The 27,589-nt window shown below is 41.1% G+C and overlaps 1 protein-coding gene across 1 annotated transcript; it reads right to left on the reverse strand.

The window, feature by feature from the left end:
• Positions 1-1,382: 1,382 nt before the first annotated feature.
• Positions 1,383-27,288, reverse strand: LOC133153645 (protein crumbs homolog 1-like). The gene is made up of 13 exons (XM_061277586.1): positions 27,219-27,288; positions 20,281-20,976; positions 19,865-20,060; positions 19,237-19,376; positions 18,482-18,667; positions 18,299-18,412; positions 11,107-12,060; positions 10,324-10,865; positions 9,882-10,047; positions 6,840-7,701; positions 6,088-6,204; positions 5,473-5,599; positions 1,383-3,658 (listed from the first exon to the last, which is right to left on the reverse strand). The coding sequence occupies exons 1-13, from the start codon at positions 27,286-27,288 to the stop codon at positions 3,437-3,439; spliced, it is 4,392 nt and encodes a 1,463-aa protein (XP_061133570.1). The 3' UTR covers positions 1,383-3,436.
• Positions 27,289-27,589: the final 301 nt, after the last annotated feature.

The raw sequence follows: 27,589 nt of genomic DNA on the forward strand, positions 1-27,589 counted from the left end.
TTCTGAGGAATCATTTAGAGGTTTAAGTCAAGCATGAGTGGATTTTCAGACAATATGCAGTTGTCTATGTCATTCAAAGGTTAAGTTCCCACCAGGTTTTCTTTTGTTTGACAGTCGAAACATCCTTTCCGTTGCCTGTGGCATACTCGAACATTAAAAAAAAGAGTAGCAGAGGAACCTGTAATCTGCATTCAACAAAATCAAATGTGTGTTCACAGTGAGAATATTGCATAACAAACTAAGTGACATTGAAGGTTCCAAGTAAACAATAAACACTCCATCAAATTGGGCCTGCAGGATATAGTGTTGTGATAGCAGTGGTGAATTTGCATGAGACAGGGATGTTTTGACTCACACGTCACATACCTGTTATCATGACACCCGTGAACTGTTTTGAATTGTAAAAAGAAATGCACATCATGTCTTCTTACGTTGGTGAATATAGCAATGTTGAGGTGGGCATGTACGTATATGACCAGCCACAACATTATGACTAAATGCAAATTAAATTCAAGAGCTGTGTTAAATATTCTGTTTTAACAAAGTTATTTATGCTCAGCTTTGATTACATCATTTCAAAGTTTCTGTTATAGTGGCCTGACTGTTTGATACAGATCATATATTGAAATATTATAATTAAAATGGTCATGCTTGGTTGGCGCAGACAAATATCATTTGCCTTATGCAAAATCTTCTCATATTCTCACATCATCATGTAAAAAGGGACCACCATGACACACTAGTTGGAACAACGAAATAAATTCCTTTTTCTGTGTGACAATCTCTAAACCTACTCATTAAATTTGATTTTGTTCATGCTACTCAGTGGTCATACAGATTTAAAAAGAAAATCACAAAGTGGACAAAGACAAACAAAAATCCAGTGTCACTAAATTCAGAGTTCAAATAATGGCCCTGTTCACACCTGGTATAATTGCGCATCCTGAGTCATCGGATCTCAATTGGAATATTCCAACTTGTCGTAAAAATAGTGATATTGGCTTCTTTTTTGGTCACATACTTGGTAAATGTAGAAAAGTCAAAGGGCCCGTTTTTCCTAAACAGGAGCTAGTGCGCTTGCCACAAAAACTGTCACATCTTCATTTTCGTGCTAAGAAGGTCTAATTTATTGTGTTTCGGAATTTGACAGACCAGGTTTTGCCTTGCTGGATGCACGATCAGGAGTAGAAGCCGATCTCTGAGTGCCCACTCCACAACAGCCAACTTTACATCTGTCCTTTTAAATGTACTCTGTGTGCGCCCATCCCCTGTATTTCATGCATTTTCATATAGAACATGCACCTCTCTCTTTTTTCTAAATTAAATTTAAGGGAATGAAGGTTGTCACTTCTACTGGATGGCAAATCAGCTACGTTCCCCCCACAATGGCGCAAACGGCCCCTTTGACCTGCACACGTCTAACAAAATATTAAAAGAAAGAAACCTCTACCCACGAGCACAGTTAGACTGCACTTTACACTACACTTGTACTAAGCATGGAAATAGGGCCCAGAAATCCACCAAATGATCTGAAAATGCATTTCCCTGTGCATATTTACAGAGTAGTGTTTCTGCGCCTCAGAAGAAATAATGCATAAATTCAGTGCTTACTAGAAAATAGACATTCATTACACCATTCAAGCTTCATCAAATAGGATCAAACTTCTGTTTAACCTCTGACTTGCCTGTCTCGTTACTTACTTTAATGTGACATGTATAAATTAAGGCCAAACAGTTTGAACTATGGTGCCAGATGTACGTATTATTGTTCAAACCAGTGTAACATCAAAATAATATTGAATAGGCTTCAGATCATTTACTCCGTATATATATATCTTAATATCTGGTGGTTAATTCTATAATGCATTGGGATACGTACAAAAGCCATTATAACAATTCATATAAAAATAAACACAGTGAAAGTCACTGATGCTTTTTTGTTCCAAGAGAGAAAATTTACATTAGAGTCGACCGGGCCAGATTTAATCATTTAAACTCTAAGTGACAAAAAACAGTCCACAAGATCAATTAACATCTATTGGTTTGAAAGTCATAGCTTTCAGTTTACCACTAAACATGATCGACCATATTAACTGTAATGTATGTATTATACAGTATTAAAAAATATGTAAAACATAACATCAACTTTTCCCGATATTGTGTAATAAATAAGCAACAACTAAAGATAGCTGTCTGAATGGTTAGGACACATGTTTTGAACCAGATAACGGGAAACAAGGGATGTTAAAAAACAGATGAGAAAAATACAGAATATTTGCAAGCAATTCATTCACTTTTGCTGACAGCAGGGCATTTTCTTTCTAGCCGATGAAACCATGCATCATCTTTTTTTGGTTGTTTTACCAGTGCACTCTCACGCATACTGATTTTATCGTTTACCACTATTGAATATCTCTTTATCTTTTTGCAATACACCAGAGGGGTCTGTGAGGTGAAGTACCACCTGGCAGTCATTTTGTATTTACACATCAGCAAACAGCAAAATACATTATTTATGAGGTATATGAATTTGTGAAATTGTTAGAGCTTTAGCATGGCTTTACCACTATTATGAGTGCACTGTTTAAATACAAGAGTGTGATGGTTTTAATGTGTTTTTAGGATCATGGATGCACTTCTATCTGCCGAGTTGAAAGACCATGTGCCACTCACAGGATTTCTATGAAGCTGTTTATAGCTTTACTATTATGCAAGAAGTCTTCAAGACTTCCTTATGCAATGAGGCTTCAAGATGCTTCGTGAACCAGTTGTTGAGTTTATTAAACCTGTTAGATAGCACACTCTCTGATCAATATAGGGCTGAAAGCACACAGACATGTCATTTATTAAACCTACTTTAAATCACCAGTGGTATCTAGAGGAGTTAAAAATACAAATGGTTCATGAAGCAGATTGTAACCTTCACTTTCCCATCGCTACAAGAAGTGTACGTATACATGTACCACCATTTGTCACCCCCATTTGATCTGTCGGTTAAGATTGCCTGTACTATGAATGCCTAACTTTTTTTTATTATCAGTAACGTTTTGAAAATAGGACTTCAATCGTGGCTGTATCATCATGGGAGATATTTTGTATAAAAAAGTATCTAAATTAAAGTGTCTTTTCTGTTACTGATGACATTATATGAAAATGACTCATGTAAAAAGTGGTTTCATCGGCTGATGAATAGATGAAATGTGTTGAGTCCAAATCTTTCAAACACTGAGCTTGTCTTTTTACATTTTTTATCATGTCCTCTCTTCTGATCAGATTTTACCATGGAGTTTCAACATCAGTAGTTTTTCCAAGGTGGAGCATCAGTTATTTAGTTCATTCAGACACTCACTTTTTTTTTCTTTTTTTTTGAGTGGATGGGTCGCAACAGAGCCTTGGAATTCTCTCTCACACATCCACTGATATGAGGCTGCAGGTCTCAGATTAGTCTCTCCTCCGGAGGCACTTTGAGGACGCTGCCCATCTCCAACCTGGCTCCAGCTACCTCCTGTGAGCTGGGGCTGTAGGTACCCTCTGACTGACGCTTCTTCCGGGCCGTCATGATGAGGAAAAAGATAACTACGATGGCTACTAATACACATAACGTGGTGATGGGGATAGTCACTACCAGCCAAGGGATCCGCTCCAATTGCGCCTTTTTCTGCAAGACAACATGAGGGCACCTATTTTTATACACTCCTCTCAAATTTAAAAGGACCATATATCAAGTTGTAACTACAAGTCAATCACATTTCCCGGATATCAACCTGTAAATGCAGTGCTGGGATTTTGATTTTAATCCTAAATGGGATTGTTGATTTGGATTAAAATGATCTTTTTTGTTATTTTGAGAAGTTCAGCTACGTAATAGACCTAGAGGACGACTGCAAATTGTTATTCATCAAGGCAATGTGCCATTTGAGCGGAGAGAACAATATCACTAAGTTTTGGTAGCAATTTTAAACCTCCATCCATCCATTTTTTCCACTTATCCAAAGGTCGAGTGGCTGGGGCAAAAGCTACAGCAGGGAAGCCCAGACTAGCCTCTACCTAGCCACTCTGTCTGACTCTTCTGGGTAAATCCCAAGGTGTTCTCAGGCTAGCTTGGAGAGAGTCTCATCAGTATGGTTATCTCCACTGCCTCTTCCCAGTTGGATGTGCCACGAACAACTCACTAAGGAGGCGTCAAGGACGCAACCTAACCAGATGCCCGAGCCACCTTATCTGACACCTCTTGAGGTGCATGAGTAGTGGTTTGACTCTTCCTCCTGGATGACCGACCTTCTCAACCTAACATCCTGCAAAGGAACCTCACTCGACTCTTTTCTGACTGAGGACCATGGTCAATGATTTAGAGGTGCTGATTTTCATTCCAGCTTGTGCAAAGTACTTCAGTGAGAGTTGAACCTCGCGGCTTGACGAAGCCAAAAGTACCACATTATCTGCAAAAACCAGAGATGCAATATTGAGACCACCAAAGCAACCTGCCTCAACACCTTGGGTGAGTAACGAAACAATCAGCAACAAGACTGTGACTGGGACACTTATCAAACCAACAAGGACTGAAAGAAAGCAGCGAACTGAAAACAAACAAACTGACAAGACAATGAGGAACACAGAGACAAGGGAAAGTTAGCACAGGTGCACACAATAACTAAATCATAAACCAAATCAACGACAACCATAACAATTTCCTCTGAACCCAGCATTAATGGGGCCGGCTCGGTGGAGCACTGGTTAGCACGTCCGCCTCACAGTTCGGAGGGTGCCGGTTCGATTCAACCTCTTGCTTTTCTTGTTCTGATGAGGCTCTGGAAACATTCCGAGCAAACCCTCTCTCAGAATTTAGTGGAACCCGGACTAACATTTCCAATTCTTGTGGTATCATTTGGATTTTAAACTGTAGGTGGTATATTTTTATGCTTAGTCCGTCGCATGGAAGACACTGCTGAACAGGAACGAAGACATACCAATAGTGTGCAGTGCAAAACAAACTCTTGCCACCTGAGCTGCGGCACAGCCGCCAGGCAGCTCCGTTGTGCTTTGGTCCAAATAGACATCTTGACTCTTCTTGACAAGGTGACGCAATAAAAACTACATGGTATTCATTTTTACTCAGGACAATGATGTTATTCCCCAAATGCAAACATCATGTAATCTTAGGATGCATTTCCCTACTGCAATTTCCCGATACACTCGTATGCATGGCTCTGAATTTTTGTCCCGTTCCAAGACTTTCTAAATAATGTGCTTTTGGGGATAACGGGATTCCAAAATTCTGGATCCCAAACTCTGCTTAAAATTGAGGCTTAGCTCTGTGTGTGTGTGTGTGTGTGTGTGTGCGTGCGTGCGTGCGTGCGTGCGTGCGTGCGTGCGTGCGTGCGTGCGTGCGTGCGTGCATCTCAGGAAATAATCAATGAATTGTAATTGTAATGATAATTAATGAATTGATGTAAATATTTAATTATTACTTACGTTGCTCTCACACAGTGTGCCACTATAGCCTGGCACACATACACACTGAAAGTGGTTGAGTCTGTCTAGACAGGTGGCACCATTAAGACAAGGACTGGATGTACATTCGTCTATTTCTGTCTCGCACCTGAAAGACATCAGCAGAGCTTTAATACAACACAAAGTGACACACACCTTCACCAGCAGCTCTCACAAACACTCTCCTGACCTGACATGGTGAGAAGTCTAAGCCTCTCTCAACAGCATTTTTGGAGCGATTTAATCGTGCGAAGAAAAAAATGCAGATTTTAACCTCATATATGCAAACTCAAAAGAATGTGACTACACATTATATCCATGCAACTCCACTGATAAAAGAAAATACACAATGTTGAGATAAATGATGAAAAAATATACTAATAATTATAAAGATATTATATCTGTAGTATTTTTGCCTACCATCAGATTTCCACCACATTTTTTGTTTGTTTTTAAGATGAAATACCTTCTGGGAAGCATTACTATATAATATCCAGTGTAGCATGAATAGGAACTGTAACTGGATGAGTGACTTTCTACTTAATACTAGTACAGATCAATTAAGCAAGTGTATGGTAAGGAATGTGAGATGCTCACCTGGCTCCAGTGTACCCTGGCTTGCAGGTGCAGTTGCCACCAGTGTCCCCCCCTATGCAAACTCCTCCATTAAGGCACTCCGTTTTGGCATCACATGCCGCTGGAGGAAATCGCCACCTTTTGGCCACAGAAAGAGAAGGGGGGTGTTATAGTTTAATTCTTTGTATTTTTTTCTAATACAATTCACTGGGCATCAATTATACGCATTTTGGATATCCGTATTGCGGACCTGTCCTAATACCTCGGGATTGACTGTACAGTAAAAAAGTTGTTCAAATGGATTGGATGGATCATTTCACCGTCAGATCGGATCGGAGTTCAGTAATCTTTACTTTTAACTCAGTGATCGTGTATCCAAATCGAGTAAAGCCTGAGTATGAGTTATCATAGAAGCATAACTTCAATTTTAAAAACTGACCAGCAATTTCGGGAAAAATACACGTCACAACTTCCAAAATAACACAGTTTGGATTTTTGTGCCCCACAGTGTACCAGTGAAGGCAAAGGGATATAAAGATATTAAGCTATAATGAAGAAAATCAAACTATTTCCAGCGTGGTGCTAACAAGTGAAGTAACAGTTTCGAATGACCAAGTATAAGGCAATAATGATAAAAAATAATACATGCCTAGTAATAAGTCAGTTATTACTGGAATAGCTACTTAAACAATAAAGATTATTTAAAAGTTAGTTATGCTATCAAAGTTTAACATGCTCTAAAACTATATATAAGGCAAAGATGAGTAACTTACTGACAGCGTTTGCCCAAGTATTCAGGAGGGCATACACAGGTATGAGTTACTGTTGTTTCCACACAAGTCCCCTCGTTCAAGCAGATAAACTCCAAACAGTTATCCACTTCTTCCTGACAGTTTCTTCCTATATATCCAGGCTCACAGTCACACTGGTAGTCTGCCAGAAGGTCTTTGCATGTGCCATAGAAACAGGGCCCAGAAGAACACTCATTTATCTCGGCCTCACATAGTTCTCCCGACCACCCTGGGTTGCAGCTGCAGTTAAACTCATTAAAATGGTCCTGGCACACACCCTCATTGAAACAAGGCTGAGAGTCACAAACTGGGGCACCCTGGCATCCCAAGTTTGGCTCACGACCACTCAGTCTGGAGAAATGACTTGTCTGAGGGGCATCTGGCACGCTGAAAATTGGAAGGTAGACTCCACCGACTCGGACTTCCCCCAAACATCCAGAATATTTCTCTGCCAGCCAAATTTGGGTATCATTAAGGAAATTGAGGAAGCCGCCAACTCCAAGGCTACATCCCGCTGTCTGCCCATCTACAGTGAGACACCATCGGGACACTGATTGTGCAGGGTCGATCATGGTCAAGCGGATGCGATGCCACGCTCCATCTGCAATGGTCCTGTCGCTGGTAAAAGCCAGCAGATCTCCACTTGTCCCAGTGTCCATTTTGACAAGAAGCGTGGAATTAAGAAGACCCAGACAAAATACCTCATCTCCGTCCTCTGCCCTCAACAAGATACCGTTGTCGTCGCGTGTTCTAAACTCCATCATGATGTTTGTTACTGGGCTCAACAGGGAGCTGTTGGCAAAATACTCAAGAGCATTGTCCTGGAAAATGGCTTGAGTCAAACCTGTGGGAGGCAAAGATAATGAGGTTCACGTGCTGTGAAATGACAAAAACATTCACCATTTTTACAGACTTCCTTCAGTTTGGCCTTTATGGCAGAGCCAGGGCTCCACACTAACATTTTTACTCGGAGCACCAACTTAAAATTGTTGGAGCGCTGGAAGGAAATTCAGGTGTGCACACAGTAAATTGACTCGCAAAGTCAATTTCTACAATTCGCCTCATTTTCACCCTGTTACTGCAAAATATTTGCAGGAATTACAATGTTTTTAGTTCACATTTTATTGTGTTTCAACACAACATCAAACCAAAATATAAATAAGTTATACAAATTAATAACGAAAAAAAGTCAAATTAATGTTTGTACCGGCAGTGCAAGTATGATCCACATTCAAAGTGGGTGCTTGTAGGTATGGACAGGAATGTTTGTAGTTGAATAGAATTTTCTTGCCCGACTCGGTTCCCACTCACACAGTGTTAAAGTAAGCATTAATGTTTGTCTATCGATGTGCATGCTCTTGACTGGCTGGTGACTGGTCCAGGAATTTTCCACTTTGGCACATGAGGTTTGTTGGGGAGAAAATAGTCTGATTAAGACTTTTTGGGTGGTGGCCCTGAAAGGGGCAGTACTGGCCCCTTACAGAGGAAAATATAACTTTGAATCTTGGTTAATATTTCATATTTAGTACTTCTCACAATTGCATTTATGGTTTTGATTTTTTTACAAACCTCACTAAAATGAAAGCATGTCATTTACACACACATTATTAATATTACTACTTCCCAGAATAATGTCCGCACTGACATGTCAATGATGTACTTAATTTGTTAACTCAATGGCAGCGGTCTTCAAACGGTGCAGCTGCTCATGTGAATATAGTTTCCTGTGTCGGGATAGAAACAGATTGAAAACAAATATCACTCACGATTAGCTTTGCTTCGACATGACCGGGCTAATGTTGGCAAAGGGGAGGAGCGGCTGACATTGGTGACTGCAACCACCAATTTTTTGAGTATGAAGGGAACCACACAGCTGGTGCTCTAAAGTGTGTTGATGTTGGTGGAATCCTAAAACATCTACGATGAATAAATCTTTAGTCTTTAGCACGCAGCGTTGTTGGGTTGTAATGTGGCGACGACGTTACTGAATCTTTCATCCACTCGCACTGTCTAATTTTAGGGGCAGTCTGGAGCCCTGAGAGCTGGTTTCTAATGTGTTTTTCCTTACTCTGGTGTCATTGACTGGTAATTATATTTCCTATTGACAGCAATTACATTGAGACTCCTGACATTGTAGAATGTCTTTCACATGAAATGTTAAAGAAACTCAACTTGAATTTCTTTCCTGGATGTACCATATTTTCCGAACTATAAGGCGCACCTAAAAACCTCAAATTTTCTCAAAAGCCAACAGTGTGCCTTATAGTCCGATGCGCCTTATATATGGACCAAATGCGGCCCGCGTCTAAATTTAAACTGGCCCGAAGCATTGTGTCATAAAATTAATCATACATAAGTGGCCCGCTGAAGACTATGAATCCTGACTCAAAAGGACTATGGATCATGCGTCTGAAGTTGAAATAAAAAAGATAAAATGGAGAATGATTTGATTTGGATTAAAAATCTGACATGATGCAACCTGGCCTGTTTACTGCAGTCACAAAGACCAATATCACCCTTCTTATTCATACAACAATAACAACAATAAAACAAACTTAATACATCTAATAGAAAATTAATTCAACTTTCATAAAATTGATAATTTGTTATTATTATAATCTTTGACTTTTCTGGTAGAGCAATTGACAACAGATTCTCATTTGCAATATCAAACTATCTGCAAAGGATATAGTAAAGGATATAGTCACATGTTTCCAAGTTCATTCACAATGGTAATGGTTTGTGGAATGTCGGTGCGAATGGTTGGCCCCTAAACAGAACTGTCTCAGAAAATTAATGGTGCGCCTTATAGTCCAGTGCGCCTTATATATGGACAAAGTTTTAAAATGGGCCATTTATTGAAGGTGCGCCTTATAGTCCGGTGCGCATTATAGTCCGGAAAATACGGTATATGGTCTCTGATTGGTAGGTTGTCCAACCCATTGAATGTTAAGTGACACTTTTTAAATGTTGTCCTCGGGTGACTTTAAGTATGAATGAAGCTAATGACAAAATACTACTCACATTCATAACCATCCCATAGGTCGACACACTGCCCTCCTTCAAAGCAAGGGTTCTCGACACACCACAAACGTCTCTCGCACAGTCGTCCAGAGAAGTTAATGGAACAGTCACATTTGAAATCATTCCAGATAATCTGACACTTTCCATCATTGAGACAGGGCTCATTCTGTGTACAAACACAAAGAGAGGTGCGTGGATTAGATGCCGCTCACTTGCAAAATCTCTAAACCAAGATGACTGCAGAGGTTCAGAACAAGCTGCAGAGCAGATTAGGACGTAACAAACAGATCAAAGGGATTCACAACCAGATCAATGTCAGGTTGAGGCAGTACAGCACAGTTCAACTGTCAGAGTGCACGGAAACATTGCAACACACTTGAAACTAAAAGCATCAGTAAAACTGTCTTAAAAGTGAGTTAATCTAATAATTTGTGCACAGTACCTTGCATGAATTGTCACTTTGACATCCTGTCAGAACATTCTTCTCTGCAGTGGCCTGATAACTCTCCACCTCTTCTTTATAATCCACAAAGGACAAGTGCTTGTTATCCAGTCGAATGTCTTGTAGACAGCCCTTAAATTTTCCACCCCAGGAATTCACATTTTCACCTACAGGGAGTCCTCCAACATACACAACATCCCCTGCCTCGATGCTCACATTCCCTATGGCACGATGGTTTCCCGCTATGGGGAAGAACACGTGGCCATAGTTTACTTTTATTGTCACCAAATTATCTTTTCCATCCGTGACAAACTTGGCCTCCGACAAGAGTGTGGTGTAAGCGCTGTAGATGGCGACAGTAGCTTCCTTCAGGTAAAGCGTCAGGTAGGACCTTTCCCCTCGACGAAATTGCAGAAGAAGGCCATTTTTTTTAAGAGAGCGCATTATAAAGGAGATGGTGACATTTTCTCCATGGGTTTCTTTGATGTTGAAGGCTGCATAGCTTGTAGTGTTCTCATGACCAAAGGTCCAGGATGGGTACTCTACAAAGACAATGTTTAAAATTATTATCCAGTAACGTACATGTACATGCAGTGTCTGAATGACTTTTAAATGGCTGCTGTGTAGGAGTAAAACTGTAGCTTGTCTGTTTTAGGAACTAAACAGGAGCTAACCTGCCTGAAGCTGCATTACCACAGCTATTGATAGTTACAGTGACAGTTACAGATAGTTTATCAGACATCTTAAAAGGCAGTATAAGACCACAGCTCTAAGAAATCTCACCTCTTTCGCATCTTTCGCCAAAGTATGGCCGGCGACACTGACATTTGGCCACAACCCACATGTCCACGCAAAACCCAAATTGTTTGCAAGGGTCGTCATGGCACACATCTTCTTTGACACATCCCAATTCCAAACCCATGTTATCCTCTCTCATGAGGTCCTGAGGCATCAGCAGTTTATAGTCGACTTGAAGGTCTTCCATGCAGCCAATGAAATTCCTCCCACTTAACGTGAGTGTCAAATATTCCTTTGGTGCTCCTCCTACAAACAGCTGTTGAAAGGAATTTGACTGGAAGAAGATAAGATGGTTGTACACTAGATTTTTCACTTGACATCCTTCCTCACAGCCAGGTCCTTCTACTAACATAATGAGTCTCTCATCCATCGTCACGGTGACTCTGTACCATTCTCCGTCATTGACTGGACCTGGATAAATAACCTGTAGCAATCTCCCAAATTTTAACCTGGCCTGAAGGGAACCCTGCACTAACTCCAGGGAGATGAAGTGTTCCAGGGTACCACGATGGTACAACAACATGTCCGGCAAAGTGCTCCTGAATCTTAGTTGTACACTGAGTCCATAGTTGTAGTCATCAGTACCTTGCCTTCCTCTGTTTTTAGAAACAGGCAGCTGCATGTGGACGTAGCCCTCCGAGTTGAAGGAAAAGGTGGTAGAGGTGTTGCAGAGTTCTCCCGTCCAGCCTGGCCCACAGAGGCACGTGTAGCTATGATCGCCATACGCTGTCAGCAATGGCATGCAGATGCCATCATGCTGACAATTGTGCTGCTGACAACCAACCAGAACAACATCGCAGTTGCGCCCACCCAATGGCTCTCGGCCAGTTTCTGGTTCGGGACAGTGACATATATAAGAGTTGGCAGCATCTTCACATGTGGCACCATTCTGACAAGGATTGCTGTCACACTCGTCAATGTCCACGTCACAATGCACACCTGCATTGAAAGAACCAATATTGGAGTCATTAATATTCAAACAATATACTCACAACCATTCATAATGCTCACAGTTCATGTATTCATATAAACCTTAATCAAACATTGGCTGTGCTGGAAACTGGCTCAGCCTACTTCTTTATTTAGATGCAGAAACAAGCTTGCCTGTATGTTGCCTTCTAAGCAGATTTGATTGAGGCAATGTGTTATTTTGTTATTGGCAAATGAGGAAGCTGAGAGAGCAAATTATAACTGGGTAAATTAGATTTACAATAATGAAAGCTCATTGACTTTACAGTAATACAATTATTGTAGTATGGGCTGGTTCCTTAATTTTTGAACATCACAGCTTGAGAAACTTGAGATAGAGCAAGAGAAAGGTTTTGACAAATTTGAAAACATTGGAAACCCAGTGAGCACTATTTGTAATACTGTATGACAAAGTTATGTCTTCTAATAAAAACGTGTCATTTTCTAGCTCCAGTACATGAAGTAAAAGTGCTGTACCATGCTGTACCTGTCAGCCGCCATGGCCCACAGCAAAAACAGAGCAGCAGCAACAGTAAACTCCTTCCTCTCATGTTCCAATGAGTTTACAGCCAAGACACTCACACTCTTACACTGCAAGATGACACAAGTGGCACAACCACGTCCTTCGTGTCTTTTTACTCCATAAGATTAAAAAAAGCAAACGTGTCTTTACTCCTCCACTATACTCCATGCAGGCAGACAGAAGTGATTACAAAGCAGCCCTGCCCACCTTTTCTTTTTTACCCCTCCTCCATCCCTCTGTCCCTCCCTCCCTCCCTCACACCCTGCGCTCCTGACCGTCTGCAGCCCATCCCGAGCTAAGTCATAAGCCGCCAGCTTCCAGCTGGCTCCTGTCAGTATTTGACAAGGGGAATGCATTCCTGATCCCTGCACTGGCCAGTGGGTGCCGGGTAGTTGCAGGTGCTCCTGAAAAAGACCAGTAGGGGACACTACAGGCCTATGCTACAGGCCTATGGCGATATGCAACAATGGCCATCTAGTAAAGCCAACAGAAATAAAAAAAATTAAAAAATAAATATATATATATATATATATTTTTTTTTTAAGAAAATCATGGTCCATACGACCGCAATGCTCTCGTATCAGACGCTTGCTCGATCACCTGCTCGTTTGCTTTCACAATGTGCTCTACACAAATCCAAAACATTTGTTGCGGCTCTGAGTCACGACGAGGGGCAAGTTTTGGTTTCCAAGGGTGTTTTTATTCCTCTTCAACGTCTCTCCCATACAGAGCCGCTTTTTCACGTCCGCACGCCTTTTTCACATGTCCGCACTGACCGCGGTGGTGTCTTTACGGGCAGTCGGAGAAATCAACGGCAACAAAAAAAATTACATCCAGCCTAGTTAAGACCATACCAAAGACTTTAAAAATGAGACCCATTGCCTCCCTGCGTGTGTGACGATCATTGGGACTTAAAAAAAAATAAAAATCATAAAAATTGGGTGCGTATTATACATGGGTACAGGCTTTTTTCCAGCATCAACGTGCCATTTTTAGGGTGCGTATTATACATGGGGGCGGATTATACACGGAAAAAAACGGTAATATCGGTGCCCAATGTCGATTGGGATCGACTCAATTAAAAAATGGTGTTAATAGATTGCATCCTGGTAAAATAATAATAATAATGAAAATAATAATTCGTATCCATGAGATTTGCCATAAGTGAGTGACAATTAAGTTAGGTTATAGGCAAGCATTGCGGTACAGCGAGTGTATATGTCATGTTACAACAGACACAAGTTGAACTCTTAAGGCAAGTATGCATCAATTTGTGCTGGGCCAAACACCCAACAGTTTGCTTCTTTGTCGATTTAAGTTCAAGTTTTGCAACTCAAGCCACATATTTGCGTGTTTCGTCAACCACATATGTTTCGTCACGACAGCCAGTTAGTGTCAAGAATTTAGATAGTATTCTGCAGAAAGTGAAAGGGCCTGAGAGACCCCATATTTAAGGGAGGGAACGAGGACTATGAGTAGTAAAGGCCGCTGAGGAGGTGGAATTACTCAAATACACCTGATTCAAATGAACAGGATCGATGCAAGTTTCTACAGAGATTGTTGATGAGCTGAGTCGAATCCGGGGTGTTGCAGCAGGAAGACATTGAAAAAAGGCAGTATACCGATCTCAAGGGGCCAGGATCCTCTACCCCAGGTTTAGACACAAACACCTACACGTAACACAAGATATTTGCAAACTTTACAATATTGCTTTGTCTCCCGCCACTACATTGAAATGGCCAGTCCACTTTAACTTGCTACTTTGTTTATTTTGGCACAGACAGCTGCTTAGTGGTGCATGTTATAGTAGAAGCACAAGACGATACACAATTTAACATTAAAATACGGGGTAGCCGTGGCTCAGGAGGTAGAGCGGGTATTGCAGTAACCAAAAACACCTGCTGTCCGACTCCCGCTCGAGCCGAATCATTTGTCATTGTGGCTACATATGGAGTTTACTGCTACCTGAATGTGCATAATTAATATGCCCATTGTGGGCCCTTTAGCGTGTTACAGAAAAGTACCATATTAATCAGATACATTATTGTTAAACAACAGATTTAAACAGTAAACTGGTGTGCAGTGTACACGTAATATAATTATCCTACTGTCATGTTTGAATCCAAAATACAGTAGTATATTATTCTAATAATAATAAATGCGCTGAAAATCACCACAGTACCCACTGTTATTCTATGCAAATATATTGGAATTCAAAGGCAGGCCGCAGTTGTAAATAAGAACTTGTTCTTAATTGTTTGCCTGGGTAATATATAGGTTAAAAAAAAAATACAGTCCTGTACTTTTAAAATAAAGTACAGTAGATGATGAGGGATCTGAGGCGGATCACCACCCTCGCAGACACTGCCATGACAATTGAGGGCACCTTCCCGCAGCTCTTCACTTTGAATATGGACATCTACTTTTTCTTTTCCATTGCAGCCTGGTCATCCTGGAAGGGGGATTCTCCCATCTGAGATCTCATCTCAAGGTTTTTTTATTTTCCCCCAGGAGGGGTTCTTTGACTTTTTCCTTGACCTCCTGGGAGTTAAGATTAGGGGATGTTGAGAATAATTGTCAATTTTGCACATGTGAAACCCTTTGAGGCTTGTCTGTGATTAAGGGCTATATAAATAAACTTAACTTAAACTTGACTTGATTCGTAACTAAAATTGAAAAGAACATTTTAGTTGATGAAATGAAATAAAGTACAAACATGTATTTTTAATCAAAGACAAAAACTAACTGAAACTACATTTTACGTTTACAAAACTAAAATTAAGTAGAATTGTAGTGAAAATGTCCTTTTTCTTCTTTGAGAATTGATTTTAATACGTGAGCCTTTGGTATTACTGTGCAGCCACTAGCCAGAAAAAAAGGTTGAACAGTTGCCCAAGTAGGAGACTTTTAATGCGCATCGCACAGAAGCAACATCATCAAGCAGCCACCAGATGACATCGCTCTTAGGAGATGAGTTTACGTGTGGTTTATGCTCGAATGGCTCCCCTGCTTTTGTTATTTGAGTCAGCCCGAAACACAACACAAAGATAAAAAGTGGTTTAATTTTTTGGGTTCAGATGTGAACAAAACATATCACACAGTATATAAAGAAAGTTGTGAACCATACACCTGGGTTTAATACTTCTCAACAGGAAGTCCACTTAAGAAGTTGGCAACTTGGCAAACAAGGAAGCCTATCTTTATTTGATTTATTCAATTGGGGCGCATGCATGCATGCATCTATCTATCTTTGGATGTTTAGGTATTTTTATTTTTGTATTATTTATAATGCATTGCGATTATTGTAATTCTGTTACTCTTGAAAGTCTGTCAACTGTTAAACTGTGCCTTGTAATGCCAACATGTTCGAACGTAATGTTTTTGTTGAAATGTTACTACACACAACACAACAATTTAAAAAAGAAATTGTAACAAGGAAAACTAATACTAAAACAAAGTAAAACTAAACCAAAACATTTTTAGAAATAGGAAAACTAATAGAAATGAACAAAACCACCCTGAAAACTAATTAAAACCAACTAAATGTAAACAAACTAACTCATAACAAAATAGAAACTAACTGTACTTAAGGTTTCCAGACTATAATAAGCTTGGTCCGTGCCTCACCAGTCCTGAGCTTCGCCACACGTCACTGGGGATAATGCACCTTGCACTTTTTATAGCCTAAGTCAAGTAGGATAGTTTTGGCATGGCTGTGCATAGAGGCAGGAGCAGACAATGTGGTGACTACTTGCATTTGGGAAGTCAGTCTAGCACACACACTTATGGGATTTAATTGGATTATGTTCAGTTCCACATGGAGTGTTCCATTTTTTTTTCTAGCAAATGCATGAATGATGCAATCATAGAAAATCATCCTTTGAAAAATGTTATTGAAAAACAAATATAAATACAAGATCTGCACATATACTTGACATTGTCCCTGTTTTTCAGCAGATTTGAAACAGTCCCCTAAGAAGCTTTATCATAATCTCCTCTCCCCTCCAACAATTGCTTTGTGGTCCTTGTTTAATACCCAACATGAACATATGGGACCATTTATTGGCTTTGTTGTTTTGCTGCTTGCCCTACTGTAAACCATATGCATCCCCTTCTGTTTGCTGTGGCCCCAGTGTCACGCTTGTACAAATGTCTTGTTACACAGGACCCTCTCAGAATATTAGAATATTGTGATAAAGTTTTTTATTTTCTGTAATGCAATAAAACAAAAAGTCATACATTCTGGATTTAATTACAAATCAACTGAAATATTGCAAGCCTTTTATTAATTTAATTTTTGTTTCTTAATTGCATTACAGAGATGTTGGTGCTTGATTTTCTCTTTTTTTCTCTTTCTTTGAGATGTGAGGTTTGTATCATCATTGTTACATCATCAGAAAAGATCCATGATCAGAAAAAATGGCCTGTCCTGTTTGAATTAACAATAGAGGGAATGGCAGGGTACAACCATTGCAGATCATTAGTCAATCACTGGCTTGACACATGCTGGCAGACAACGCTACAAGAATTTAAAAAATCAGATCATATTGTGGGGAAAAAAATCCCTCATATAAAGGCTATAAATTACATTTTAAATTCATTCATAAAGGAAATAACAAAGTTAAGTGATTCAAATTTGGACATAATTTTAAAGATTATAAAAATATGGAAAATTACAAAATATCTGCATTGGTACAGTACCAGGAGCTTTGTAATAAAATATGTGGTTTCACTCATGACACGATACATTTGGCTGAAACTTGTTACGCATCCTCCCATTCTTATACAGCTATCATGTCGAAAAGTTTGGTATAGTATGGTTGATTTTAGTTGATGCTATATATGATATAGTATTAGATATAAGGAGAGGATCCAATCTGCCCCCAGTGTGCTGCCCCTGCAATGACCACCTTTGCTCAAGGTAAATACAATGACAATCACGTGTCATACATGAGAACAAAAGGGTCTATAGATGATATGATTTGAACACTTTGCACCATTACCATTGTTCATGTGGGAAGGGTAGGAACACACTAACAAACTCATGTGCACTGAATGTTGGTAGCCATCGATACTGCATTTGAAAGTAAAAGGCTGTGGTTATGCCACCTAGCAAACTAAACAAGCAAGCTACACTGGCTGGAATGTAACGGTACACCTAGTGGAAGTGGGCTGCAGAGGCTTTAAAGCCATTCCAAGGCCACGTAAGGAGGTGGGAATCAGAGGCCAGGCCCAAAGGAAGACCACTAAAAGCATGCCAGTGGTGCCAAATAAAGCAGTCAGTTGGCTAGGGCTGAAAAAGCAGGTGAAATTATGGGCTGCCAAATACACAAAAGGTCTGATCAGCCAGTGGTGAGCCAGCCTCAGGTGAGGTTGCCGTTTGAGAAAAACCCAAAATCTTGAAAAGTGATGATGTCATCGAATAGGAGGCACCAGGTGGTACAGACACACGATAGGGTGGAAGGCAGGCGTGAAGTACCCTTAAACAGCGGTCAACTTTTAACAATTTTTCCCTTGGCATCCTTGAACACGCACCTGAGCAACGTGAAAGTAGCCCTACAATGCAAACACTAGTACAATTCTCCAATCTGAAAAGCTAATGATTGATAAGGACTCTTGTTGGTCGAATGATTTCAATACATGTACTATTATAACAGCAAGAAAGGGATTTACAATAGGTCCTACCTGTAAAGCCATCAGAGCACAAACATTGATATGAGTTGACCAAATCCTGGCAGCTTCCTCCATGTTGACATGGAGCAGATACACACTCGTCCACATTCAGAGAACAATTTTCTCCTGTAACAGTAACAGATTTGTTCATCTCACTTTGCTGACAAAACAATGTTAAAGGAAGTGGGGGCTTACCTGTGAATCCGGATTGACAGTGACAGATGAATCCAGCTGCTTCTTCAAAGGAAAAATTGGCTGCGCTGAGTTCAGGGAGTACCCCATAGTTTTCAATTTCTGAACGCTGGAAGCATTCACCGTCATTTTCACACGGGTACTGCTCACACTCATCTTCATCGACCTGGCAGTTCTCTCCCTCGTAACCTGAAAACAGATGAATTAGTTTACAAAACCATGCCACGCTGACTTCCTGTGCGGTAAGCATTATTTGTATGTACTTATCTATAATATTGAAATTAATGTCCAAATAAGACTCGTAGATTGCAAGACGCAATTAAGCAAAAGCATAACATTGGCAAGTAAAACCTCGTTTATACATAGTTTGAAAGCCCAACAATGAGTAGGACGCAATACTTACTAAATTTGCATTCATTTCTAGGCGACTTATGTTAATAATCTTGCATTGCCGTTTCCACATAATCACACAACGCTTCTCTTTTGACCCATTCTGACCCCTAAGTATTTAATTCTATTGTTGAATTTGACGTAAGCGTGAGAAAAAGCCAATCTGCGGAGGTATTAAGCCACATTAACTAGAATCCTTTAATTCGCATGCCATATTGTGTTTTTGTGCCATAAAACTGTGGTGGAATTTAAAGTCACAACTTGATATAAGTTGAATCTATCTATAATAGAAAATGTGGAGAAGAAAATGTTAGTATATTTGAGATTTTGCTTTATTAGAAAATCCAAGTTAATGGAAAGTTGTATACCTGGCCAACAGAGACATTTGTACTGGTTAGTCCCCTCCATGCAAGTGCCTCCATGCTGGCATGGATCAGAAGCGCATTCAGGAACATCCTCCTCGCAGTTGTGACCTTCAAAGCCTGTCCCCTCACAGTCACAAATGTAACTAAGGAAGAACAAGACACGTGTGTAGAAATTGCTGGTGGAATCAACTTAACCTATGTATACATGTGATCTTTTGTGTCCAAATACTCAGGCCTACTCAGTTTTGCTCAGGTAGAGCAGATGACCATTAAATAAACTATGCAAAGTATTCAACAAATTTTAGGTCAGTTTCGTGATTAATGTGAATATGGTGCTGAGTGGCCCTTGACCCCATATCAACTACAAAAATAAAAAAGTCAGTCATGTGAACCACTACAACACCAATAACACCAATCAATTATCGTAAGAACAGTATATGAAGCCTTTTGAATTATCTGGATTTCGACATAATTTTATTCATGAAATAACTATACATTGCATATCTATATTCCACACATTGCTGAGAAATAAAACAGACTCTATAGACCTGCAATTTCATTTGAATAAAGTAGAGCCAACGTGTTTTTGTACTGAATAAAACTGTTTATTTTTTGTGTGTTTGAATCCTACCTGTTGACACCATCAATGCACCTGCCATCATTCAGACATGGCATGCTGACACATTCATCAATGTTGACCTCACAGTCTTGACCCTGGAAACCGTCCATACACTCACATGTGTACATGGCAATATAGTCGTGGCAGGTAGCGCCGTTCTGGCAGGGTTGTTCTTCACAATCGTCGATATCTACTTCACAGTTATTTCCTGAAGAGATGGAAGTCGGCCAAGATATGAGATTGACGACATAATTCATATATCTTAATACACAGACATTTAAAACCAAACAGGAGTACATTAGATAGAGATCAGCACCACAATACATAAAGACAGTCAGAGAGTGTGTGTGTGTGCGTGCGTGCGTGCGTGCGTGCGTGCGTGTGCGTACGTGCGTGAGTGTGTGTGTTCTATTGTCCGATTGACCTACCTTTGAAGCCTTCAGTACAATCACAACTGTAATTGTCCACTTCATCCGAACATGTACCGTTATTTTGACATGGCTGAGAGGCACACTCATTTATGTCCAAGTCGCAGTGGAAGCCCTGAAATCCAGGCACGCAGAAACACTGGTAGGCATTAACGCCATCTTTACAGATGGCACCATTTTGACATGGAGCAGATTCACATTCATTGATGTTTTCTTCGCAGTTGTCCCCTTGGTATCCAGCATCACACTGACAATGATGTCCAATGTCAGGAATGTCTATACAGGTTCCACTATTGTGGCAGGTTTCCTCTGAGCAAGTGGTGACATTAAACTCACAGTATTTTCCTCCAAATCCATGGGGACAGTGGCATGAATAGGCATCAATTCTGTTGACACAGTGCGACCTGACACCTTTGCAAGGGTTGCTTTCACACTCGTCTACATCCTCGGTGCAGTTGACGCCAGTGAAGCCATCCGGGCAGTGGCATGTGAAATTGCCAGTTCCCGGACTGCTGGTGCAGTTAGTGCAAGGTGCCAAGATACAAGCGTCATACAACTCGTCGCAGTTTTTGCCCATGTACCACACTGGCTCTTTAGGACAAAGGCACACATAGTCACCCAGATGCTCAAAACACGTGGCGCCATTGTTACAAGGTGATGAGAGACACTTGTCTGCTGCCGCTGTACACAGAAGACCTGTGAATGAAATGACAAAAATACTGAAGATTTAATAACTCGACTTTGGATGCAATGCAACATGAAAGAGATTGATGCACTATGGAGAATAGGTTCTATGCAAAAGCAGAACTAAACACTTTTAGTTGGCATGGCAAATTCCATTCTTCTAAAAGAGACATTTGATGACACACTATATTAAATCAGCCAAAAGAGACAGGAATAAGTAGTAGCATTTAATACTCGGGTGTGGATGAGAAGTTGTATTCCTGTAAGCTTGCTCAATAACAGTTTTACAAGCTACACCGTCCAATAAAACCATTGTCTGGAGTTTCTCCACTGCACACAAAGATGCACAAAACAGCCATTTTTGTACTGTACACTACTTGAACGTTGACGCATGTCCGTCCCATTTCAGAACTTCAGTGTCTTTTGTCCACATAGCATCAACTTTGAAACATCCAATAGTTATTCCACTTTACCCAAAGTGCTAATATCCCTAAAATCCATCCATCCATTTTCTATATCGCTTGTTCCCACGGGGTCGCGGGCGCGCTGGAGCCCATCCCAGCTGTCATCGGGCAGTAGGCGGGGACACCCTGAACCAGTTGCCAGCCGATCACAGGGCACACAGAGACAAACAACCATCCACACTCGCACTCACACCCAGGGGCAATTTGGAGTGCTCAATTGGCCTGTGGGAGGAAACCGGAGTGCCCGGAAAAAAACCACGTGGGCGCGGGGAGAACATGCAAACTCCACACAGGGAGGGAACCGGTACTCTCCTTACTGTGAGGCGGACGTGCTAACCAGTCCCACTGTGCCCCCTATCCCTAAAATGAGCACATTCCAATTTCAGCATGTTTAATCAGATAACTAAAACTCCACATTAACAGTTTTACGAACTAGTGACTAATGTCGTAAATATCTATCTGTTTGCAGGGCTGTTGAAAATAAAAAGTTGCCCATTAAAGCACAAAACAACAAGCCTTCCACGGTCGTACCATCGGAATGAAGCACCTACTACATTCATCTCCACGACTCTCAATGAGCAGTTTGAGAGCTAGGAATTTTACTGTAAGTGAATGTCTTAACTTTTGGTCAACTTATAGACATCCTCCTCTCATAAGCTGCATTACCATGTGGCTTATATAGGGGGCTACCTGTACCTCTGACCTTTTGAGGTGCTTAGGAACCAATCTGGTAATGAAAGGAAAAAAGCCTATCTTTCGTCAGGATTTAAAGTCTAGGCAGATGGTGTCAAAAGTAAACATATTAGAAGCTTGGTTAAAGTTAGCAGCTGTCTGTGTTGTCTATGAAAGTTACACACATATAACATTTTGTTTCCGACTGTTGGGGTGAGGACCTCACTGATCTCACTGTTGTGGTGACTTTAAACACTGATTAAAAAAACATCATGTCTACCTTTTTAGTGTTTGGTCCAAGAGAATAAATGCATCCTAATATCCTGCACCAACAGGTGTATGTTTCTGCAGGAACCTGTGCATATTTGATGGAAACACAGGCACTTTGCTGGACTGTTTTAAATTCCCTTGTGAACACTGTTACTATTTTCTGATCAAAACTATGCCCATTTATGTTTCACAATTTCGCAAAACATCCTTTTGAATTAACACACTGGTGAAGTCAATTTTGGCACTTGTTGTGAGGAAATGTGTCAAAGTGGTGTAGTCTCGAGCCTATCTTTATCCTTTCATCCCTTCATCCGTTTTGTATACTGCTTGTCCTTACAGGGTCACAACTGAGCTGGGCTCTATCCCAGCTGACAAGGGGTGAAGGACTGGATTGCTAGTCAGTCAATTGTAGCAGTATGAACAAAAGATAATTCAGTCACACCAATAGACAAGTTAGAGCCTTTGATTCAACTAATATGCTTGTTTTTGGAATTTGGGAGGATACCAAAGTATCTGGAGAAATCCTACGCCTGCACGTGGACGCCCCATGCACACTCCACACAAGAGGGCCTGAGCTGAGATTCCAACCTGCAAAGTTGTAATCATTTTTTAAAAAACAGGCTTTGCAACTTGTGAAATAACAAATCACATAATCTCATTTTTCAGAAAAAAAGCAAACACAAATTTAAAATCGGATAGACGAGTCAGCAACCTCTGCCAAGAACCATTTCACCCTTTCAAGAACCTTTTCCAATTTTATCAGGTTTTACATTTGATAGCAAAAACTACAAAAACTCACACAAACCTTTTTCCACCCTGACATTAGATCAAAAATGCACAAATAATACTTTAAGATATTTTTAACACAGATTTGTACACTGAGGTTGTTACTTCAGTAAATAGGTTACTATGAATACGTGGTCATTGACATAACTACAAGCCTTTCATCAAAAGACAGGAAAAGATGAGTTCTTACTCTATCGTCTGATAAACACACACTTTGATGAGTTTCCACTACATCGACTCAAAATCCCCTCTCTATTACTTTCTTTATCTGCCGCGCCACTTCCTATCAAATCCTCCTCCCTTGCACTTCTCATGCAGGACACACGACGAGAGAGACGTAGGGCTACTAAAATTGAGTTTTAATTTGGGAGCTGTGAAGGAATGTGTGGGGCCGCGGTATTTCACAAGTGAACTGAATGCCACCTTGTGTGTTAATTATCTTTTGGTGAGGGTGTCAAATTGTTTATGTTTCTTCCCTCTTATCTCAGCTTGAAGCTTTAAGGTTGTGTCATTTCCTTCGCCTTGCATCATTTCTTCACATCCTCCTGATATTCCACTTTACTGCCGGGAGATACTCATCTTTAAATGATGCTAAAGACCACCCTGTGCACCTGTACAAAGGCAATATGGCACAGTAACATATACTTTATACTCCTCCACTTGTAATGTCATTGATCTCGAGATAGAAGAGAGCTGACAGTGGCTGCAAGGATCTCCTCACTCTACACCCTTCTATCCAGACCCCACTAACCCCTCACACATTCCAAGGAGATGATAACAGCACCCTCCGAAACATAGCCCAACCCCCAGAATCACAAAACACGCAGTAGATCATGGTTATAGTGAGACAAGCTTGATCCATGGCACTGACTGGTACCACTATATCAGCACAGTGATAACACTCAGCAGAGCTGGTCCCTGCTAGCAGGTACAACTTGTTTGGCGACTGACACAGTCCAGACTACACTGTGTCCTTCCTAGAGATTTAAATTGACCGAGGATTACCTCGCAGTGCTGTGCAGAACGGAACATTTTCTCTTATTTGGGTGTATGTTCAAAAATCGGGCAGCTGGCTTCTCCTTTGAAACTGAAATCTATCTTTCGATTGGATTTCTTTTAAGAATATTGGGTTTGTAGTATTATCCATTCATCCAGATAAATCCATCACTGCCACATACAGCACTACTGCATCAGTATAGCTATGGCTACCAATAAAGCTGGTTCCCATGTTTTTATTATGTGACTGCTAACAAAAAGATGATGGATGAATTATTTTATCTCTTATCTTTATGATTTGCTCATATTCAGCCAAATACTTTCGAACTCATTGGATGGCAATGTCCAGAAGCATACTGTGATAACAACCAGAGTTTTTTAGGCGAAAATGTGGGATTTTATCCAATGGCCAAGTGAATCACCTGACTTACACCAATTGAGCATGCATTTCACAATCTGTAGACAAAAGTGGAGGGGAAATACCCAAGAACAAGCAAAAACTGAAGCTAGTTGAAAACTTGGACCTGAAGACAGTACAGGCAGGGATGAAAGGTAACATCTGATGATGTCTATGAGTTCCATACTTCAGGTTATAATTGAATGTAAAAGATTTGGAAAAGGGTCGAATGCCCTCTCCGGATCGGGGGTGAGGTCCTGCCCCAAGTGGAGGAGTTTAATTATCTTGGGGTCTTGTTCACGAGTGAGGGGAGGATGGAGCGCGAGATCGACAGGCGGATCGGTGCAGCGTCGGCAGTAATGCGGACTCTGTACCGGTCCGTCGTGGTAAAGAGAGAGCTGAGCCAAAAGGCAAAGCTCTCAATTTACCGGTCGATTTACGCTCCTACCCTCACCTATGGTCACGAGCTATGGGTCGTGACCGAAAGAACGAGATCCCGGATACAAGCGGCCGAAATGAGTTTTCTCCGCAGGATGTCCGGGCTCTCCCTTAGAGATAGGGTGAGAAGTTCGGTCATCCGGGAGAGACTCGGAGTAGAGTCGCTACTCCTCCACGTTGAGAAGAGCCAGATGAGGTGGCTCGGGCATCTCATCAGGATGCCTCCTGGACGCCTCCCTAGGGAGGTGTTCCGGGCATGTCCCACCGGGAGGAGACCCCGGGGACGACCCAGGACGCGCTGGAGAGACTATGTCTCTCAGCTGGCCTGGGAACGCCTTGGGATCCCCCGGGATGAGCTAGATGAAGTGGCTGGGGAGAGGGAAGTCTGGGAGTCCCTCCTGAAGCTGCTGCCCCCGCGACCCGACCCCGGATAAGCGGAAGAAGATGGATGGATGGATGGATTTGGAACAAGTACTAACGAGTTTAATTTGTAAATTTGTCCCATTATTTTCTATCTCTTAGAAAGTGAGAAGCATATAATACAAACTATGTTCACTTGATTTGGATGAGAAGCTGTAAAGCTTAATGTTTGTAGTTGTAATGCACCGCTTGTCTATTTCATTTCAACTGCGTTGTGGTGACGGGAATTGTGTTAATATCCCCATTTTACTGGGCTTGACTGTAGCGCTACACATCCATACGTATTCTCAGTTTTAACTAAGCACTTGTCGGACTAAAGATAGCGTACTCTACATTGTAGGTATAATTGCAATACATTGTTGAATATATTTATGTTGGTGAATCATAACAACCGAGGAATTCCTGGCAGGTACCCAGTCACAGCAATGGAATCAGAGCCATGATGCATAGACAGAGTGTTGTGCAATGAGTCACAGAGAGGGGGAAGCCCCCCCAGCCAACAAGTTGAGCTCTGAGCCTTTTTATATACTATCAGACACTGGCAGAACTTCTGGATTCAGCTTTGTGCTGCTCCAAAGTCTCCCCAGCAGGTGGCTGCTTTGCTTTATCCAGAAATGCGCAAATACTCTGTATCGGTCATGCTTGCCCATTGAGTCAGACTTTGGCATGCATGCTTTTGTTTCTTGTGTAAATTGCACAGTCTATGTAATTCCATATCGATTTATACAACACGCGTGGCAACGTGCAGTTCATTCACCTTCAACAATTTGGGATTTACATAACTTGGAAAAATAGCAACGTTTTTTTACATTAGCTGTTTCTGTTATTTTTTTAGCATAGTATAAATGTTTATGGACATTCACCTTGGATCCACCAGTATGTCATTTATTTATCTTTTTTCTTCAGAACACATTCAACTTGGATTAGTCAGAATTTTATGCTGAAAGGATCTAATGCACCTGTGCTTGACTGAGTCATCTGCAGATGGTAGCCATAAGGAGGTTTGTGTTTAGCAGGCTCTTTCCTCAAGGCTTTTGTTCAATGTGATGCATGTTTACTCACATGCGTATCCAGGGAAACTTTTTCTGCTGGTTTTTTTTTTTTTTTTACGCAGTACTCTTGTGCAGTTAAAATAATCAGACATTTCTAGGGTTTATTCATCCTTAATTCCTTCATAGCTGAAGGTGCCAGGTCGTTAGCCATGCGACTTAATTCCCATCACCACCCCCATTTAACACTGAGACAAAAAAAAAATGTGCAGCAGTACAGCCGGACGCTCGGCTCGTTACCATGGTGATCTTTAACAATGCCACCCAGCTCCCTGCCTTCGGTTGGCCACCGTTTAAATGAGCTTCAGACACTGCACACAAATGAGGGTCATGGGGAAAATGGGTCAGCGTGGTATTCAAAAGGTGGAGGGGTCGCCCAGCAAAGTCCCACCGCCAACCCCCGCACACATGCACCATGGGACTGATTTAGGTAGTCCAGGGCAAAATATTACTAATTAGAAGTTTTATTACTAAACTAGTTAAGCCTGCATGCAGACTTTATTTTGCCTTTTCCACTGCCAAAAAAGGCCTAGAACTATTATAGTAATGTGATGCTGCAGTGTCTGGAGGTGGTGCATCAAAGACATCATTGATGCTTAAAGATATTGGGATTTATCATTTTGAAACCAATCTTAGATGAAAAATCACTAAGTGACCTAAAATGACTTCAACTAAGGAGTTTATTTTCATAATACAGCCTATGTCGTCGCATGAAAATGAGCAATTCTACTTTTGCTAAAGTACATAAATCCGCAGCCTTACCTAGTTTGAACATCATCATGGTGATCAGCAGCGTCCTCTGATGTCTGGACCAAACTTTTCCTAACTCCATGGCAAAGCAGGCTGCCCAAGTTTCCAGTCAGTGTCACACCACGCTGTCAATCCTCAGGTTCTCCATTCAGCACACTGCAGTGCTCCATCCATGCTGTTCAAAGTTAGCTGAGAATGAGGACCAGTTCTTCCATGTCTGAACACTTTAGACACTATTGTCTGTTGTACGTTGTATGTGTTTGAGCAAGTGGCATGTGTGCACGAGTAGTCTCTCTGGGGAGCAAACTGGGACAGAGTAAATCAGAATAATCACCCCAGCAGAGAGTGGCTGTGGGAAAACATGGAATGGCGCTCAGGACTGA

This window comes from Syngnathus typhle, linkage group LG5 (assembly GCF_033458585.1).
Source record: "Syngnathus typhle isolate RoL2023-S1 ecotype Sweden linkage group LG5, RoL_Styp_1.0, whole genome shotgun sequence".
Lineage (NCBI taxonomy): Eukaryota > Metazoa > Chordata > Actinopteri > Syngnathiformes > Syngnathidae > Syngnathus > Syngnathus typhle.